At 37.2% G+C, this 17,109-nt stretch overlaps 2 protein-coding genes across 6 annotated transcripts in view; both read left to right on the top strand.

Moving 5' to 3' along the window:
• Positions 1 to 116: 116 nt before the first annotated feature.
• Positions 117 to 4,089, top strand: LOC111476379 (probable serine/threonine-protein kinase PBL21). Of its 3 annotated transcripts, none has more exons than XM_023120017.1 (7): positions 117 to 1,018; positions 1,134 to 1,163; positions 1,246 to 1,421; positions 1,528 to 1,717; positions 1,821 to 2,212; positions 2,314 to 2,657; positions 3,814 to 4,089. In XM_023120017.1, the coding sequence occupies exons 1-6, from the start codon at positions 955 to 957 to the stop codon at positions 2,617 to 2,619; spliced, it is 1,158 nt and encodes a 385-aa protein (XP_022975785.1). In that variant the 5' UTR covers positions 117 to 954; the 3' UTR covers positions 2,620 to 2,657; positions 3,814 to 4,089. The 3 variants fall into 3 exon arrangements, with proteins under 3 accessions (XP_022975785.1, XP_022975784.1, XP_022975786.1); XM_023120016.1 differs by having other exon boundaries at positions 118 to 1,018; positions 3,698 to 4,089; XM_023120018.1 differs by having other exon boundaries at positions 119 to 1,023; positions 3,698 to 4,089.
• Positions 4,090 to 6,076: 1,987 nt separating this feature from the next.
• LOC111476522 (Niemann-Pick C1 protein-like) overlaps positions 6,077 to 17,109 on the top strand; it is a 15,325-nt gene continuing 4,292 nt past the window's right edge. Inside the window, exons 1-25 of one of the 3 annotated variants that reach the window (XM_023120213.1) lie at positions 6,077 to 6,294; positions 6,983 to 7,056; positions 7,211 to 7,310; positions 7,486 to 7,593; positions 7,775 to 7,891; positions 8,522 to 8,672; positions 9,051 to 9,298; positions 9,391 to 9,579; positions 9,995 to 10,071; positions 10,152 to 10,269; positions 11,057 to 11,140; positions 11,286 to 11,381; positions 11,532 to 11,633; positions 11,808 to 11,876; positions 12,059 to 12,154; positions 12,246 to 12,353; positions 13,098 to 13,211; positions 13,412 to 13,495; positions 13,657 to 13,785; positions 14,483 to 14,681; positions 14,786 to 14,926; positions 15,066 to 15,109; positions 15,955 to 16,038; positions 16,129 to 16,197; positions 16,332 to 16,408. In XM_023120213.1, the coding sequence (XP_022975981.1) occupies positions 6,250 to 6,294; positions 6,983 to 7,056; positions 7,211 to 7,310; positions 7,486 to 7,593; positions 7,775 to 7,891; positions 8,522 to 8,672; positions 9,051 to 9,298; positions 9,391 to 9,579; positions 9,995 to 10,071; positions 10,152 to 10,269; positions 11,057 to 11,140; positions 11,286 to 11,381; positions 11,532 to 11,633; positions 11,808 to 11,876; positions 12,059 to 12,154; positions 12,246 to 12,353; positions 13,098 to 13,211; positions 13,412 to 13,495; positions 13,657 to 13,785; positions 14,483 to 14,681; positions 14,786 to 14,926; positions 15,066 to 15,109; positions 15,955 to 16,038; positions 16,129 to 16,197; positions 16,332 to 16,408 (2,723 nt within the window). In that variant the 5' untranslated portion in view covers positions 6,077 to 6,249. Of the gene's footprint in view, positions 6,295 to 6,982; positions 7,057 to 7,210; positions 7,311 to 7,485; positions 7,594 to 7,774; positions 7,892 to 8,521; positions 8,673 to 9,050; positions 9,299 to 9,390; positions 9,580 to 9,994; positions 10,072 to 10,151; positions 10,270 to 11,056; positions 11,141 to 11,285; positions 11,382 to 11,531; positions 11,634 to 11,807; positions 11,877 to 12,058; positions 12,155 to 12,245; positions 12,354 to 13,097; positions 13,212 to 13,411; positions 13,496 to 13,656; positions 13,786 to 14,482; positions 14,682 to 14,785; positions 14,927 to 15,065; positions 15,110 to 15,954; positions 16,039 to 16,128; positions 16,198 to 16,331; positions 16,409 to 17,109 lie in introns of those variants that run through there. The other 2 variants (XM_023120214.1, XM_023120215.1) reach the window with 2 other exon arrangements.

The raw sequence follows: 17,109 nt of genomic DNA, 5'->3' as shown, positions 1-17,109 counted from the left end.
TGCTGAAGTAGAACCAGACAGGATTATAGATTCATCTACACGTCAGAATCATATTATCACAAGACAAAAGACTTTTTTATTTTTATAATTAAACAATATCACATCACTGTCGACATTAACGACGACTTTGCTTATATCCATGTCATCGCTCCAGTTGGCTCATCAACATTCGTGTCCTTTTTTCAACTGAAACCGTCTTTTAAGCGATGAATTGATCAATTACTTTACAGTTATTTTATTAGACTTTCTCCGTCAGGTAAGATTTAACGACCGTCGTTAAAGTGAAGGCGTTGACCTGATCCAAAGCTAAAGTCAACACGATAACCCACGATCAGAACCGCTCGGAAAGTGTCAGTTTCGTAAATAGCAGTGATGATGAAGGGCAGTGGCGGGAACTAGACGACCGGCCACCGACCGGAACGTTTATATGCGGGCGAAGGGAATGAAGAATTCAGAGGGAAGAGAGCGAGTTGTGACGATTGCCCACAACCATAAATGCAAAGAAATGAAGACCCACCATCCCCTCAGATTCAAACCCAAAAAAAAATGCGATCTTTTTGCCTATTTTCAACTTGAGTTTTCTTTCCCTTTTACTTCGCCGGAATCTGAACTCGATCGCCCTCCGGCCAACCCATTCTTTGTTTCTATTTGCTTTCTCATTTTTGCCCTTTAGATCTATCTCTGTTTGAAAGATCAGGATCGCCAGTGGCAATACTTCTGATCGAATTCCCCTATTTATTTACTTTTTTTGGCTGGGTTCTGAGATTAGGCTACATTCTTTATTTTATTAATTTTTTCCCCAAAATATTTTCTTTCCTCCTCTCTCTCTCTCTAACGATCTTCTCGCGCCTGGCCCTAGGGTTAGTCTTCGAATCTTCCTGTTTCGGAGGGGGAGGCTCATATAGGTTTGAATTGGGAATTGGGGATATCGTTGGTTTGAGTTATTTTGGAGATATGAGCTGGTTTTCTTGCATACGTCCCCGTCGTAAAGACGCCAGCAAGGTCGAAATCGACAACGGTATGGTAATCCTTCCAATTTACGCGCTCTCTCTCTCTTTCTTTCATTATTTTGAGGTCAAATTTCAAAGAATCTTCGATGTTTTGGGATCTGTAAACTTGCAAAAATTTCGCAGGGAGTCGGAGGGGGAACTCCTATTCAAATGGTAAATCGCTACTCCTACTGCCTCATTCTTATTACTGAAGGCCTTTTGATTTTCATCTTATGGTTCTTAAATTTGTGCTCAGACATTGGAAAGGGGAAGGAATCACAACCCAGCAATGGAAACAACCGGAAATGTGGGGCTGCCCGAAGCTTCCCATTTCGCGAGTTAGCCATGGCCACGAGAGGCTTCAAGGAAGTTAACTTGATTGGTGAAGGCGGTTTTGGAAGAGTTTACAAAGGACGACTAGGAACAGGCCAGGTTGTTCTTGCTGCTTCATTTTTTTATCACCTACATTCCTGAAAAACACGATGTGCTTTTACTTGAATCTGATATTTATGCAATTGTTATCTGCTTGCTCGAGCAGCTCGTTGCAATTAAACAACTCGACCGTAAAGGTCTTCAGGGATATCAGGAATTCATCGTCGAAGTTCTCATGTTAAGTTTATTAGATGATAGTAATCTTGTCACCTTGATTGGTTATTGTACTGATGGAGATCAAAGACTGTTGGTCTACGAGTATATGTCGATGGGAAGCTTGGAAAACCATCTTTTTGGTATGTCTATCAATCTCTACCCTAAAGAATAACTGAGATAATTTCTACCTACATCGGTTGTAATGCTGGTTCTTTTCTTCTTGGTTCTGTATTGTGTTTTCAGGCTTGTCCCCCGAACGACCGCCATTGAGTTGGAACACTCGAATCAAGATTGCTCTTGGTGCAGCCCAGGGGCTTGAGTATCTTCACTGCACAGCCAATCCACCGGTCATCTACCGTGACTTGAAATCTGCAAATATTTTGCTGGATGATGACTTCAATCCAAAGCTCTCAGATTTCGGCCTTGCGAAGTTAGGACCGGTTGGTGACAACACTCATGTTTCCACCAGAGTAATGGGAACACAGGGTTATTGTGCTCCGGAGTATGCCATGAGTGGCAAACTCACCCTTAAGTCTGATATTTATTGCTTTGGTGTAGTTCTGTTGGAGATAATTACAGGTAGGAAAGCTATAGACTCCACCAAGAAACCAGGAGAGCAAAATCTGGTTGTTTGGGTAAGTTCTCATTTCCTGTGGCTGAGCTCTGCTTGTTGTTTTAGATGACATATTATACAAACTGCCCCTATCAACGACTTTTCCCCCATCCCTCGTTTCAGTCTCGCCCTTTCCTAAAAGACCGGAGGAAGTTCATTCAATTGATCGACCCGCTGCTCGAAGGTCACTACCATCTTCGTTGTGTACATCATGCAATTGCAATTGCTGCAATGTGTCTCCAGGAGCAGCCAACGTTCCGGCCAATTGTCAGTGATATCGTTGTTGCCCTTGAGTACTTGGCTTCTCAGAGTTACGGATCAGAACAACCGAGGGACGAGGTGCCTAGTCCCTCCAAACCATCTCCTCAAAAGGACAGGCGTTCCCCTGTTCAAGCATCGAGACGTGGAAAGAATTCAAGATTCATGTAAGGGTGGTTGCTGTACAAGTCTTCGTATGGCTGTGGAAGGTATCAAATCAATTATCTCAAATTGTTTTTCCTCGATTGAAGTATCATTCATCACACAAATAGAAACGGACCGCTTCTCTTTTAGCAAAGCTTGTAGAGAGCACAAGTATGACTTTAAGCTAGTAGATAGTGTCCTTTTTGGGCTTTTCATTTCAAGACTTTCCTTCAAGGTTTTAAAACGCATTTGCTCTGGAGAGGTTTCTACACCCTTATAAGGAATGTCGGTTGGAATCTCACAATCATCTCCTTAGGGGTCCAACGTCCTCGTTAGACACCACTCAGTGTCTAGCTTTGATACCATTTGTAATAGCTCAAGCCCACTGCTAGCAGATATTGTCCATTTTGGCTCGTTACATATCGTCGTCAGCCTCACGGTTTTAAAACTATGCTTTTACAAATGATATCAATGTCAGACACCAAGCAATGTGTCAGCGAGGACGCTGGCCCATAAGGGAGTGGATTGTGAGATCCCACGTTCGGTGGAAAGGAGAACAAAACATTCCTATGTGAAAACTTCTCCCTAACAAACGCGTTTTAAAACCGTAAGACTGACGGCGATATGTAACAGGCCAAAGCATACAATATCTGCCAACGGTGAGCTTGAGTTGTTACAACAACCGTTTGCATCGATTTAAGTATTTAACCAGAAATATAAAGCAAACTCCAGGCAAAAGGAAAACCTGAAGAAATAGTAGCTAGCTCTTTGGCCGTCCACAACAATACCATGTGGAAGTCCCAAGGGGGAGTCCATGTTGGCAAGAGCTTGGAGTCTCTTGGTCATATCGGCTTAGACCTAAGGATCCAAGGTCGAACCTTCTTGTGAGCTTAATACTAAAAATCCTTGATATCTCCCGGGTGTAGGCCCAATGTGGGTTTCCTTGTGCATAGGAGAGCAAAGCTCCAACCCCAACTTAAACTCAGGAAGAACAGTTCTGTGTTCAGTTATATACTTGGTATGAACACACACTTTCCTTTCACTCTTCTCATATATAGCTTTTTTGTTCTTTGTTCGTTTGAATCTGAATAGGAATTGGTTGCAGATGCATTTGCAGTTTCCAGCGTTAGCAAAACCCGGGCAACTACAAATATGCAAGCAATCCACATGCATTTTTGAGTGCCAATATCTCCCCTTCGATGGCCGTTGCACATATTTCAGGTAATACAGATTCTTGGCTGCAATACGGACTACATCAACTAGTCTCAGTTCACTTCATCATCATCTCATCTTTTCTGATTTCCATCATTCTCAGTTCACTTAAAAAATATATATATATATTTCTTTAATATGGGCTTATCAAGAGCAGTGAAGCCAGCCCATATGATGATGACCCACATAATTCATATATGTATATAATGTAATCAACTGATAATAAACTTGGTGAAAGGAAGTGATTGACATTTGACTAACTCAACTCTAGAGGTTTGACTTTGAGTATGCAGAGCTTACCTTTTTCAAAAGCCACCCTCCATAATAATTGGATTGGGCCCACCAACAGGCCCATTTCGGCCCGAATCAAAGTTTCTAGTTCTCTTAATTGTATGATTAACCGTGGGTGTGGGGTAGGATCGAACTATTTAATTTATTACTGAATTATGCTCCGATTCGCTTTTAAATAGTGGTTTTATTCAATAAATAGGCTTGACGTTTCTTGGTCTAGTCCATTTATACGCATTTAATGCAATGACCTGCCAATTTCATTGAGGGAGAGATTTAAACCAGAAACAAAAGAAAAAAAATGAAATAATTGATTGGGTGGACATGCCTTGTTCCAGGACTTGTTTTAATTTAATTGGGTATCAAAACTTGGAACGGGTATCTCTATTAGTATGATGCCTTTTGGAGAAACTTCTTGTGTAACACGATTCTACCCACTCACCTGTCCTCGATAGTCTCACCTAAATCATTAATACTCTAAATAGTTTATTTATTTATTTCAAAATCTACGTTTGAAAATTAAATATATATATAAAAATTATTTGTATAATTTGTTTTAGAGAAAGTTAAATATGTGTTTTGAAAATAACTCTTTATATATATTCAAAAGGGGTGTGATGTGAAATTTTAAATATTAGGCGGCTATAAAGTTAAAAATTGAAGCTACTCGAGTGCAATTTTGGGGTATGAAATAACGGTCAGCAAGATTGCTGGTGTTGATTTATATCCTCTATTTTGGGCATTTTGGTCATTTCACTTGATGCACATTGCCACCACAAAAATTCCTTTTTGGCTACCTTTAGGCTTCAATAAACAACCTTAATACATATGCTTTAAAAAAAAAAAAAAAGTGTTTTTTTTTCCTAGGCACTCCTCCTATGCCACTTCATTCCCTTTCCCAAATACTCAAGTTTCAAGCTTTCGTGAAAATGTTTGCCCCAACTTTTTAAACCCAATTCTTAAATGGGTAATAATCTCAGATCGGAGCCTAGAATAAACTAATAGGGGTAGTACGTTGTGACCACACGCTTTAACCATCGGCACGTGGGACTGGGACTGGGATTGCCTGTTCGAACAGTTCCAACAGCGTAGACCCAAGAGTTGACCAGAATTTGGAGCTTGAATTGTTAGAAGTAGGTGCAAAGAGTGAAGTGAGTCCCTACATGATGGGTTGGGGTCAGGCGGCATGTGAGCGGGATGGCAAGTTTTTAGTTTAATATTGGGTTTGTGCATGATCGAGGCGTGGCGCCGATGGCGATGATGGCGTCAAATGAGTAGCAATGATGAAGATGAATGGCTCACCATCTGTTTGTGAAAAGGCCCCGAAGAGAGAGAGAGAGAGAGATGGATAGATAGATAGCAATGCCCGCCCTCTCACTTTATTTCCTCGTTATCATCATCATTACTCCCACCTCCTTCTCCTCCCACCCTCAAGTCTCTCTACTCTCTACTCTTCTTCAATCAACCACCCCTTTTGCTTCTACCCTCAGTTTCACTTCACAATCATTTACAGGAACCTGTCTACACCGGGACTTCCCTATTTTCTGGGCATTATTTGAAACCATCTTTGACAAAAATATATCAAGACCGCTCAGTGGGCTTTGTTTGAAGCTTAATTATTATTCCACTGACATCGGCTTTCAGAATGTGTTGGCTTTAAATGTGGGGTAGTTGGGGCTTTGGAATTTGCCTACATCTGGAATTATATTACATTTTCATCCCCCACTTTTTCTTGTTTTCACACTACACCACCAAAACTAAAAAATAAATACTTTAAAAGTTAATACATTTAATTTAAAAAATAAATACTTTAAAAGTTAATCCATTGCATTTACTGAAAAACCCTCGGGCTGCCTCCAAACAATCATTGTCATGCGGGCCCGCTTCACAATCAAACCGAAAGCAGCAGTGGTATTCACGTAAATAACCACAATCTCTCACTTCCTAACCGGATTCTATTTGCCCCTCTCTCGTAAACCGCGAAGCTGCTGCCAGCGCCAACAATCCAGCTTTTTCCTACTCTGTCCTCAATAACTATAAATAACCCTCTCTTGACTCTAGTTCAACTTCTGTGGCTCCCTTTTCACTCCCGCTTTCCTTTCTTGGCGGTTTTGTTCTGCTTGGCACCCAACTCATCTTCTACTGATCTGCGCCACAATGAGGCTCCGTTTGGGGTTTATCGCGTCAATTTATCTCCTCCAGGCAAGAATTCTGTAGCTGTAACGTTTTTTGTTCTTCAATCGCTTCTGTCTTCATTCGTTTGTATGTTCTCTATTACTTGCTTTGGCCGCGCTTTCCAGACGTTAGGATTTGGTGAATTCTTCTGTGTATTTTTGTCTCTATCATGCCGTGTTTATGTGATTGGTTGATGAACGAATGATGCGAAATTGAAATTATGAATCATCAAAAGTGTGCTGTCTAGTACTGTTCCTCTCGCTCCTTTCTTTTCCTGTTTAACTGTTTTGTTTTAGCTTCCGTATTCGGAAGAAGAATACGAGCAGGTTGGAGGAGCTTGGCAATGAATTATATATCGAATACTTTCAGCAACAGGGTAAAAACTCCCGCTCTGCTTTATGGGACAGTGAGTTTGCTTCACGCATCTGAAAATGGTCTCTTATCCAAACTGGGAACTAGTTTCCAGGATCCATTTAAGCGAATGATTAGTGGGTATCTTGAGTGGCTTAAAAGTTAATTCCCAGACGTGGAGTCTTTAACTCTTATGAACTTGTGTCGATTCCAATCAGAGCGAAAGTTGTCTAGCGTTTTACCTACAATTAACTAATGCTTTTCTTATGGTTTTCGCCATTTGTTTTAGAACTTCAGTTCATTGTGAGATTCATAGAAACGATCGCCGACCCTGATTTCCTACTAAAAGTCAAGATATGTGCAGGTTCTATATTTTGTCCTAGCGTATGCAGAGAGGTCTAACATACGGTTGCTGTTATCTACGAATGGCACATCAGGGTATGCATTCCATTTTGGTTGACCCTTCTGCGTTTCATTAGAATAGTGATTTATTTTCCTACACATCTCATTCCCTATCTGGTTGAAGCATTTATTGCTGCGAATATTTTTCGCTTGAATCTTCTAATAAGGCTTACTTTCTCCGCCATAAAAGGGAAAAACATTCTGAAGGATATTGCACAATGTATGGTATCTGTGGAAAACGACCTGATGGTAAGGTGTTGAACTGTCCGACTGGTACCCCATCTGTGCAGGTAACACTTTAGATTTCCAGTTGTCGAACTATCCATATTTTAGTCGTGGTGGCGATTTTAAAATAAAATAAAATATGCAGGTTTAGCTGGTTTGCCCTTCTGTATCCATCAAAATCTTAATGTTTGTTTTGCTCGCTCAGTTTTTCTTTATGATCACAAATTATTGTGTTCCCAGCCAGATGATCTTCTTTCATCAAAGATTCAAAGTCTATGTCCAACTATTACTGGCAATGTTTGTTGCACAGAAGAACAATTTGACACCCTACGATCACAGGTTATGCAGGTAAGATCTCTAAGTGGCTTGTATTAATAATACTGCCGTTCATGGTTGCAGAGATACTCAATGCACTCTGATAGCAGGTCGAATAATGCATCATGAGAATTTTTATATGCATTTTTCTTCTAAAACTAATGAAAGTACTTCAAATTCTTGGCCCATAATATGACTTGTGCATTTTATGCAGGCTATTCCGTTTCTTGTTGGTTGTCCAGCATGCTTAAGAAACTTTTTGAACCTATTCTGTGAGCTTACCTGTTCTCCAAATCAGAGCTTATTCATCAATGTGACTTCTGTTTTAAAGGTTAGAACACTTTTCTCTTATAAAACTTACATAATTATGCCATTCACTTAGTAAGTAGCACGTGTTTGTGTTCTTTGTTTGCCATAACTTCTAAGCAAAGATGAACCTGCTAGAGAGGCAGATATTAGTTGATCTTCCCATGAAATCTCTCTTTTATTCTTAAGACGAGTAGAACGTCATAAAAGCAATCACTTACCTAGTAATTGCACATAGATGTTTGGAAAAGATTAGGATATATAAGAGCGAGGTTATAATGTAGTTCACTTCTTTTCAATATAAACAATGATTAATGACATTTTTTCTTTTTCACAGAATCATATTCTAAAACTGTTAATTTAATATTTCGGTCTAGTTTTCTGCAACTTTGCGGATGATCTTTCTTAACAGAGATTTGAGCTTATATGCAAGCAAATTCCAGGCTTTTTCCCTTTCTTCCCAGTCCCTGTCAATAATCACCATGCATATTGGTTGCATTTGCCTAGAATTTCTATGCATTTTCTCTGCATGCTCTTTCCCAATGCTGACCTCTTTATGATGATCTCTTCTTATTTTAGCTGAATGTTAGACTTCTTCACATATCGAGCAGTTGGAAGGCCACATTGAATTTTAATGACTTGTCTCTATGCTTAGGTTAATAGCAGCCTTACAGTTGATGCCATTGATTATTATGTAGCTGATGCTTTTGGTGAAGGGCTATTTGAGTCCTGCAAAGATGTAAAGTTTGGTACGATGAACACACGAGCCATGCAATTTATTGGTGCTGGTGCTCAAAATTTTAAAGGTTAACATTCTCTCTTCCTCTCATGCATGTATATGCACTCTCATACACTATTTGATTGCTGGACAAGCTCAAGATCATCACATTTTTTATGTACCCAAATTAGAAAGTATTTTTGTAATATTTTTCTGTGGAGTAAGTGAATGGAAGAAAAGTATTGATGGGGAAGAAGTAGAGGTACTCCCAAGTGTGAAAAAAAATTGAGAGCGGGTTATTTTCTCTACCTTAACCAGTAGCTTTTTTTATTATTTTTTTCTTCTTTTCCCTTTTCCCCCACTTTTTGTAGTGTGAATGGATCATATCTTTGATATATATATATATGAAAGATTGTTTTATTGTGTGCTCTCTTCTAAAATTTGACATTGGTATGATTGTGGGCAGAGTGGTTTGCTTTTATCGGTAAACGAGCTAGTCCTAGCATGCCTGGTTCACCATATGCTATTGGATTTCCATCTACCATGTCTGAGTCATCTGGAATGAAGCATATGAATGTATCGGCTTATTCTTGTGGAGATACTTCACTAGGATGTTCCTGTGGTGATTGTCCTTCAGCTCCCGTCTGCAGTAGTACTGCAACCCCCGTTTTCCATAGAAAAAATTCTTGTTCAGTGAGAGTTGGGTCTCTCAAGGTGAGAAAATACTGCATAAACTGGCCGTCATGTTCTTGTGTGTGCTAGTTTTGCATATTGTATTTAAAGATTTATTTTTCTAATTGCTATAGGTCAAATGTGTCGACTTCGCTTTGTGTATCCTATACATTATAATTGCCTCTGCTTTTCTTGGATGGAGTTTGTTTCATCGCAAATCTCAAAAGAGCCCTTCTTCGGGAACTAAAACAATGCCAAATATTATGGATGGTAGCAGTCTCCATTCTGCTACTAGGCAAAAGGATGAAAGTTTGCCGATGCAGGTTCGTTTGTTCCGATATTTCTTTTATGCTATCTTCATTTAACTTAATGGACCGTCTTAGATTAACTTTCCATTGAACCTCATGCTCTTCATGTTGGTACTATGTCGCTAATAGGGTGATGTTTATTGTGGTTCACGAGTCTCCTCTCAACCAACTCTGTATATGCTCTTTAGTTGATACTTATTAATTGTTGATGTTGCGAGTTACACAGATTCATTGGTCAACTACAAGAAATTTCTTTGCTAATACTTTATAGTAACTCCCTTTTTTAAAAAATAACCATAGTCGTGCAAGATACTAGCTGCTGCCAGTCATTGTTTGCCTTTGATTTCTACCAGTTATTTCAATTTGAAATTAACATTAATTTTTCAATTTGGTTGCTGAAGTTTTTCTGCTCACTGTTCATATACTTCAGATGCTTGAAGATGCTCCTCAAATCAGAAGTAGGATTCAGCTTTCAGTTGTCCAGGGATACATGTCCAATTTTTATAGGTACTTAACGTCAATGCTGCTTTACTATTTCAGATGTAAAAAGAACATTTATGATTATTTTTGTTCATGTGCCTTCTCAGGAAATATGGGAAATGGGTGGCTAGAAATCCAACATTGGTGTTGATTTCATCACTCGCCACTGTTCTTCTTCTGTGTTTAGGCCTCATTCGTTTCAAGGTGGAGACAAGGCCTGAGAAGGTATAATATGGTTGATACCAGCTTCAAATGAATGACAAGGAAAAGTCCTGTTTCATTCAGTTGAAGTGCTACTTTTTTTTATAATCCCTCCTTTTCTTGTTCTTTTTTTTTCGTCCCGTGCACATGCATGCATGCTTGTATGTGTATGTATTCAGTTGAAGTACAACGTTTTCATAACGCCCCTTTCTTTTCAAAACCATTGATTGATGCACACACAATATATGACTGATAAGCAAATGATGTGACATTTTTTGTCAAAAAGGTGCAAATATGTGGATCACAATAATTTACTTGGTTGTATTTAAAATGGTGCGGATCAGAGAGTCGTGTTACTAATCAGGTGGCCAGTGTTTCTTGGCTACATGATGGCAACATTGGGTCACTAGTGATGTGGCTGACAGTTTAGTGGCAGAATATCTTTAGTATTTATTCCTTTTTTTAATTTTTATTTATTTTTATTGTTGTTCGTCTTCCTTGTTATGGATGAGTGCTATCGCTGGGTACCTCTTTCCCTTAACTGCTTATAATGGTTTTGATTCAAGTCAGAATCTAGGTAACATTTAGTGAATTTACTACATTCTTTTATTATATAATTCAGTGAAGAAAGTTTTGTTTTCCTTTTTTACAGTAAAACATGTTATCGTGTTTCACTTCAAGTTGCTTACAATAGTTTTCATGAAGGCTTTTAAATTAGAACCATCCTCAAATTCTTCCTTGTATTAATTATTTTATAATTCTAGCCAAATGTCAGTTTTTGGCCTTTTGATGACTTCTGTATTTGTTTCAGCTATGGGTAGGACCAGGAAGCAGAGCATCCCAAGAGAAGGAATTTTTTGACACACATCTAGCCCCTTTTTATAGGATTGAACAGGTAGAGACTATCGTTTAATGATTCCGCGAACTATTAAAATCATTTTAACTAGTGGATTATCATACCTATTGTGAAGCTGGGTTGGAGAAAGATTATCGTCTGCTATTGTATTCAGACAACTTCTAATGCCATATATCTTTTTTAGATTATAATAGCCACAGTTCCAGATACTGAGCATGGAAAGCCGCCAAGTATTTTGAATGATAACAATGTTAAGTTACTGTTTGGCATACAAAAGAAGGTATGCTGTTGCTAGAATAACACTTTAGGGTTGATTTCTATATTATGGGATTCGTCTTTATTACTTGGGATATTTCTTCCCATAGTTTAATGTGCTATTTACATATGATGGTGTCCTCAGAATTTCTACTCCACATGTCAATTTTTACAGATAGATGGCATTCGAGCTAATTATTCTGGTTCAAGTATATCTCTAAGTGACATTTGCCTGAAGCCATTGGATAGTGATTGTGCCACCCAGAGTGTCCTGCAGGTGGATATTCTGGTTTGCTTGTTTGGATCTTATCTTATAAACACAAATATACATCCAGTGAAATATTTCAATTGAAAAAGCATATAATTTTTTACCGGGTTGTCATTCTTGTGGTTTTAATTTATAGAGCATAATTTTACCATTTATTGCTGAGGTATCCACTCTATTTTACAGTATTTCCAGATGAATCCAGAAAATTTTGATAACTATGGAGGAGTCGAACACCTTGAATATTGTTTTGAGGTATTATATGTCGTTCCTTTTCTGATTCGGTTTTGATTGTTAGATGGTAGACAATTTAAATGCATGAGCCATATTAGAGTTCTTGTAACCATTTAAAGTATATTAGAGAAATCTTTTGTATTGTCTTCTCCTGTGGGCGCATTTGACAATCTTTTGTTTTCTTATATTTGTTTCTGTTTCAGCATTATTCCTCTGCAGACAGTTGCAGGAGTGCATTTAAAGCTCCTCTTGATCCAAGCACCGCATTAGGGGGATACTCTGGGAACAATTATTCAGAAGTAATTTATCAGACTTTCCTACTTGTTAATTGATAATCTAATTGAACAAATTAATCTCCATAGTTATCTTACCATTAGTTTTTCAAGACAGGCTTCTGCGTTCTTAATAACTTATCCAGTGAATAATGCTATTAATAAAGAAGGGAATGAATCTGGTCGAGCTGTGGCTTGGGAGAAAGCCTTCATTCAGTTGGCCAAGGTTTCTCTATTATTCTGTTTCTGTGCATTAGCTTTTCCTTTTCTAAATTGTGTTCTCTTATTATACTTTAACTTCATTGTGAAATATGTGAAAACGTATCCCTTTCATTTTTTGTGACTTCCATGAGTGAAATGTTGCCTAATTTTGAACTTTAGTTGTTGATTTACTTATAAACAATCTTCATTTAAGTTTCTTTATTTTTTGTTCTTAAGGTGGTGTTTGGAGTTGAGTTTTGGCTGTGGGTTTAATAATCCTTAGCATGTTAAGCCCAAGCTGTGTTTGAGATGAATGAATTTTGTCCTCCTTATTCAATCGTCATGAAATTAGTTACTAACAAATAACCAATTATATATTTTTAGAATCTTACTTGTACTTTAAGTAATTTAAACAAGTAATACAATAAGATTATAGATCATAAGTAATAGATTAAACAAAAAATTTCCATTTTCCATATTTTTATTAACCAAAAAGTGTTACTTTTGTAATAATAAACAAACACCATTTTACATGCACAGCCTAATGAATCCCAATCTCATGTACATCCAAACATCCCTCGATTCCCATGCTTTTCTTACTAATCTCATTCTTCTTAATCCCAGGCTCTATAACTCCCGGGCTCTAGTCATTTAGATTCTGTATTGGTTTGTTCCTTCATTGTTTTATAATTTTATTTTAATGTTATGGTGTTTGTCCGTCTTCTAGGAGTTAATGAAGTTTCTTGATATTAATTTACTTTTGTGATAGACCGAGTTATTGACAATGGTGCAATCTCAAAATCTGACGCTTGCTTTTTCTTCGGAAAGTTCCATTGAAGAAGAATTAAAAAGAGAGAGTACTGCTGATGTCATCACAATCTTGGTTAGTTCTTTTTTTAGAGACAATCTCGTGTTGTACAGTTAAATTATCATTCTCTGTCCTTATGATTTATTTTAGTCTTTCTCTTGATATTTGCATTATAGTTTTATATTATTTTACTTATGATAGTGTGGCAGTGGCTACATATCGTGTCATTTTTCTTCTTAATTGACAATTCACCCGTTTACCTAATTAAACTGCAGATTAGCTATCTTGTGATGTTTGCTTACATATCTCTTACTTTGGGCGACAGGCCAAATTTATCTACTTTTTATGTTTCATCAAAGGTACGTAATGGGCAGGCTTATGACTTAATATAATTCTACTTTGGCCCTTCATCTTTAATTTCCTTTTCCTCTTTGATCAGATCATTCTATACTTTTCTGATGTTTCTTCCCAAGCATTGGAGTTTCTGCCTTGATAGCTTATGATTCTTTTCTATGATCAGGTGTTGCTTGGTCTCTCTGGGGTTGTACTTGTCATGCTGTCTGTTCTTGGATCAGTCGGGTTTTTCAGTGCAATTGGAGTCAAATCTACTCTAATCATTATGGAAGTTATTCCTTTCCTTGTTCTGGCAGTAAGTTCTGTCTTCATCCACTTTTTCTAACATTGCCTTCCTGATTATGATTTCATATTGATATTCCTGTTCTGGACTTGCCATAGTTGGAATCCATGCACAGATGATCATATCAGTTCAATCTTGCTTTGTTAACTTTTAACATCCTGTGCAAACTCTGATGAACTTTTTTGTGCTTTTTTATATGCTCAATCGGCAACCTGCCAATACGAACTACAATGTTTTCTAGGATTGCACTTTCGTTGCTTCTTACTTGTCCTTCTGTTTGGGTACAGATGAGAAGGGAGTGGGTTGTTATTTGTATAACCTAAAATTTTGTTTGCTTTGAAACTTAGAATAGGTTGGTTTGCCTGAAGAATGAGATTGTTGCATAACTCGTCAACTCATTCATGTGCTATTGACAATTATTTCAGAATTTAAGATTTTGGTAACAGAAAATGTCTTATAGTGACAACTCTATATACCCAAAATTTCATTTCACTTAATAACAAGTTTGTTTCAAATGAACAAGCTGAATCGATGCTTTGTACAAGACCTATATCTTTCTTGAAAAGTTTTTCCACTGTAGGCCAAGTATTTTTAAATCATGATAGTTAGCATTCTTCTTGAATATGCTCTTAAAAATGTAACTGTTGATGCACTCTTTTGTGAAGTCCTTTTTATGTTTCATTTCTAAAAAAATTCTCATGGATATTAGGTTGGAGTGGATAATATGTGTATATTGGTACATGCTGTTAAACGGCAGTCAGTAGAATTGCCTTTAGAAGGACGAATTAGCAATGCGCTCGTAGAAGTTGGACCATCCATAACACTAGCAAGTTTATCTGAGGTTCTTGCATTTGCAGTTGGAAGTTTCATTCCTATGCCAGCATGCCGTGTCTTTTCCATGTTTGCAGGTTTGAGTGTTTGTCCATTGTAAAGCTCTCGAGGGTGCTTGAGATATATATTTTAACTGAGACAGGCATAGTTTTCCAATCACCATTTTCACTTTCTTATACAGCATTGGCCGTTCTTCTGGACTTCCTGCTGCAAGTTACAGCTTTTGTTGCTCTCATAGAATTTGATTTCTTAAGAACTGAGGATAAGAGAGTTGATTGTTTTCCATGTATTAAGAACTCAGGATATGCCGGAAGTGATAAAGGTAGTATCCTACGTACTTTTTATATCATGTTTTTTTTAAAAAAAAAAAATAATTATGTGTGTGTGTGTGTGTGTGTGTGTTTGTTCAAACTTATTGTACTTTGTTGCGATGATGCATTGCCTTGTTGAATATTATTTAGGCATCACTCAGAGGAATCCTGGCTTGTTAGCCCGATACATGAAGGTAACTTTCTAATTGTAATATAAATTTTTGTGCTTCTTGGGGGGAAAATCTCAATCCACCGCTATGTTATATTAACGTGGATATCATATAATTTAACACCATGTAAATTTGTACCCTTGACAAATATGCTACATTTGTTCTCTTCTTCCTGTTAAACCTATGATCGGGGGATTCCACTTGTGTCTAAACTGTGAGATATTTAGAACGAAAAAGTAAAAATTAAAAATTGGAATTATATCATGTAGATAGTAATTTTTATGGGTGTGTAACATATGAGTCTTTCTTGTCATCCTCGTGGTGTTGTTTACTGGGTTCTTTTATTAATGGCGTTAAGCTAGAAACTAAAGATGGGGTAAAATATGTATTTGACTAGTTGGTTTGTAATAATTTCGGAAGCATATTTTTGCACTCAAAATTCAGTTAAAGTAGGCGTCTAGCTATCTGACTCCTGAGGTCCATACTCAAAAGCCTCAAACCAAGAACATAACTAATTTTGAATTGAATGATAAGTCCATCTTATTATCAATTTTACGTAGGCTTCAGTGTCTTTTTCCCTTTATTTTCCTCTCTTTTCTTGAGCTTGATTTCTGCCTTGAATCTAAGACAATGCCATTTATTTTGTTCTTGATTAAGAGTTTTAGTTATAGCAAACATGATATTAGGTGTCAGTTTTATTTGCTCTCATTCGTTCCAGTCATACTCCAAATAGATGGTTGTATGTTCCATTAGTTCTGCTATAATTCAAATCAGAGTTGTGGTAAATGTTGAAGCTTGTGTCTGCTTAATATTTGACATCCCTTATTTGGGCTGTTTTCTATTTCACACCCCATGTTTTGTCTATCCAGGAGATCCATGCCCCCGTTCTTAGCATCTGGGGAGTCAAAATAGTTGTCATATCCATCTTTGTTGGGTTCACATTGGCAAGCATTGTGAGTTCTTCATCTCTTGCCTGGTTATTAGTTTCCCTGACCATGCTTGTTATATCTGGTGTTAATTTTCCATTATCTTAAATTTCACAGGCACTATGCACTAGAATTGAAGCTGGTTTGGAACAAAAGATTGTCCTCCCCAAAGATTCTTATCTCCAGGTTTTTATTTTTATTTGTCTCATTTTATATTTTGAAGAGATTCCTTTCTGTCTTATAGTTACACCCCAAAAGCACTTACTTCACGATTTTTTTTTTGCCTGGCATGTTAAAGCTGTTTTCTACTTTTTCTACAGGGGTACTTCAATAACATTTCAGAACATCTCAGAATAGGTGCACCAGTATACTTCGTTGTAAAGAACTACAATTATAGGTAAAACTGTACAAGAATTACGCACTCTATCTGGTGTTTAGTTTATAGCATTTAGAATTGATCGGGACCAAGTATTATTCCGTACACATTCATGCTTGATGGATTTATATGCCTCTCGATGTTTTTTTATAGTGTAGGTTCTGCACTCTATCTTGTATTTAGTTTATAACATTTGGAGTTATATGGCTCTCTATGTTGTGTTTTAGAGTATAGGTTATTAAAATTGAAGTGCTGAAACAATATGGGGCCTTTTGCCATTTTTGTAGGCATATTATTCCTATGCCTTCCCGTATTTGTGACCCTTGGGTCTTATATTTTGACTTAGGAATATAAACTTTGCCAAGCATAGAACTTTATGACGAATGTTATATCTTCAAGTGATTTTGAATAAAGTTTATTCATGTTATTTTGTTATATGCAAAGGAAAATAAACGTTAGTGGAGTTATTTTATAATTTATCAGTTAATGAAAGGTATGCTTTCACTAAATGTACCAGAAGATGGTTTCAACTTTCAATAAAAATTATGCGACAACCTATTTTCATAATATAGTTATTTACCATTTTGTGATGAACCGTAATGTATTTTTTATGTGGATTCTCTGGACCATGGTAACTTGCATATATTGCAACCCTTTGTGACACGGTAGTGAGAATAGCAAGGATGAATTGTTTTCTTTTTTTTTTTTTTTTTTTTTTTTGT

This window comes from Cucurbita maxima, unplaced genomic scaffold (assembly GCF_002738345.1).
Source record: "Cucurbita maxima cultivar Rimu unplaced genomic scaffold, Cmax_1.0 Cma_Scf00003, whole genome shotgun sequence".
Classification (NCBI taxonomy): domain Eukaryota; kingdom Viridiplantae; phylum Streptophyta; class Magnoliopsida; order Cucurbitales; family Cucurbitaceae; genus Cucurbita; species Cucurbita maxima.
This window is presented reverse-complemented; position numbering and strand designations above follow the sequence as displayed.

Excerpts from the sequence above, each read along its gene's own strand:
- LOC111476379 (XM_023120017.1), top strand. The coding sequence starts at position 955 with ATGAGCTGGTTTTCTTGCATACGTCCCCGTCGTAAAGACGCCAGCAAG. Across the intron at positions 1,019-1,133 it reads CAAGGTCGAAATCGACAACG|GGAGTCGGAGGGGGAACTCC; the intron begins GTATGGTAATCC and ends AAAATTTCGCAG. Across the intron at positions 2,213-2,313 it reads AGCAAAATCTGGTTGTTTGG|TCTCGCCCTTTCCTAAAAGA; the intron begins GTAAGTTCTCAT and ends CCCTCGTTTCAG.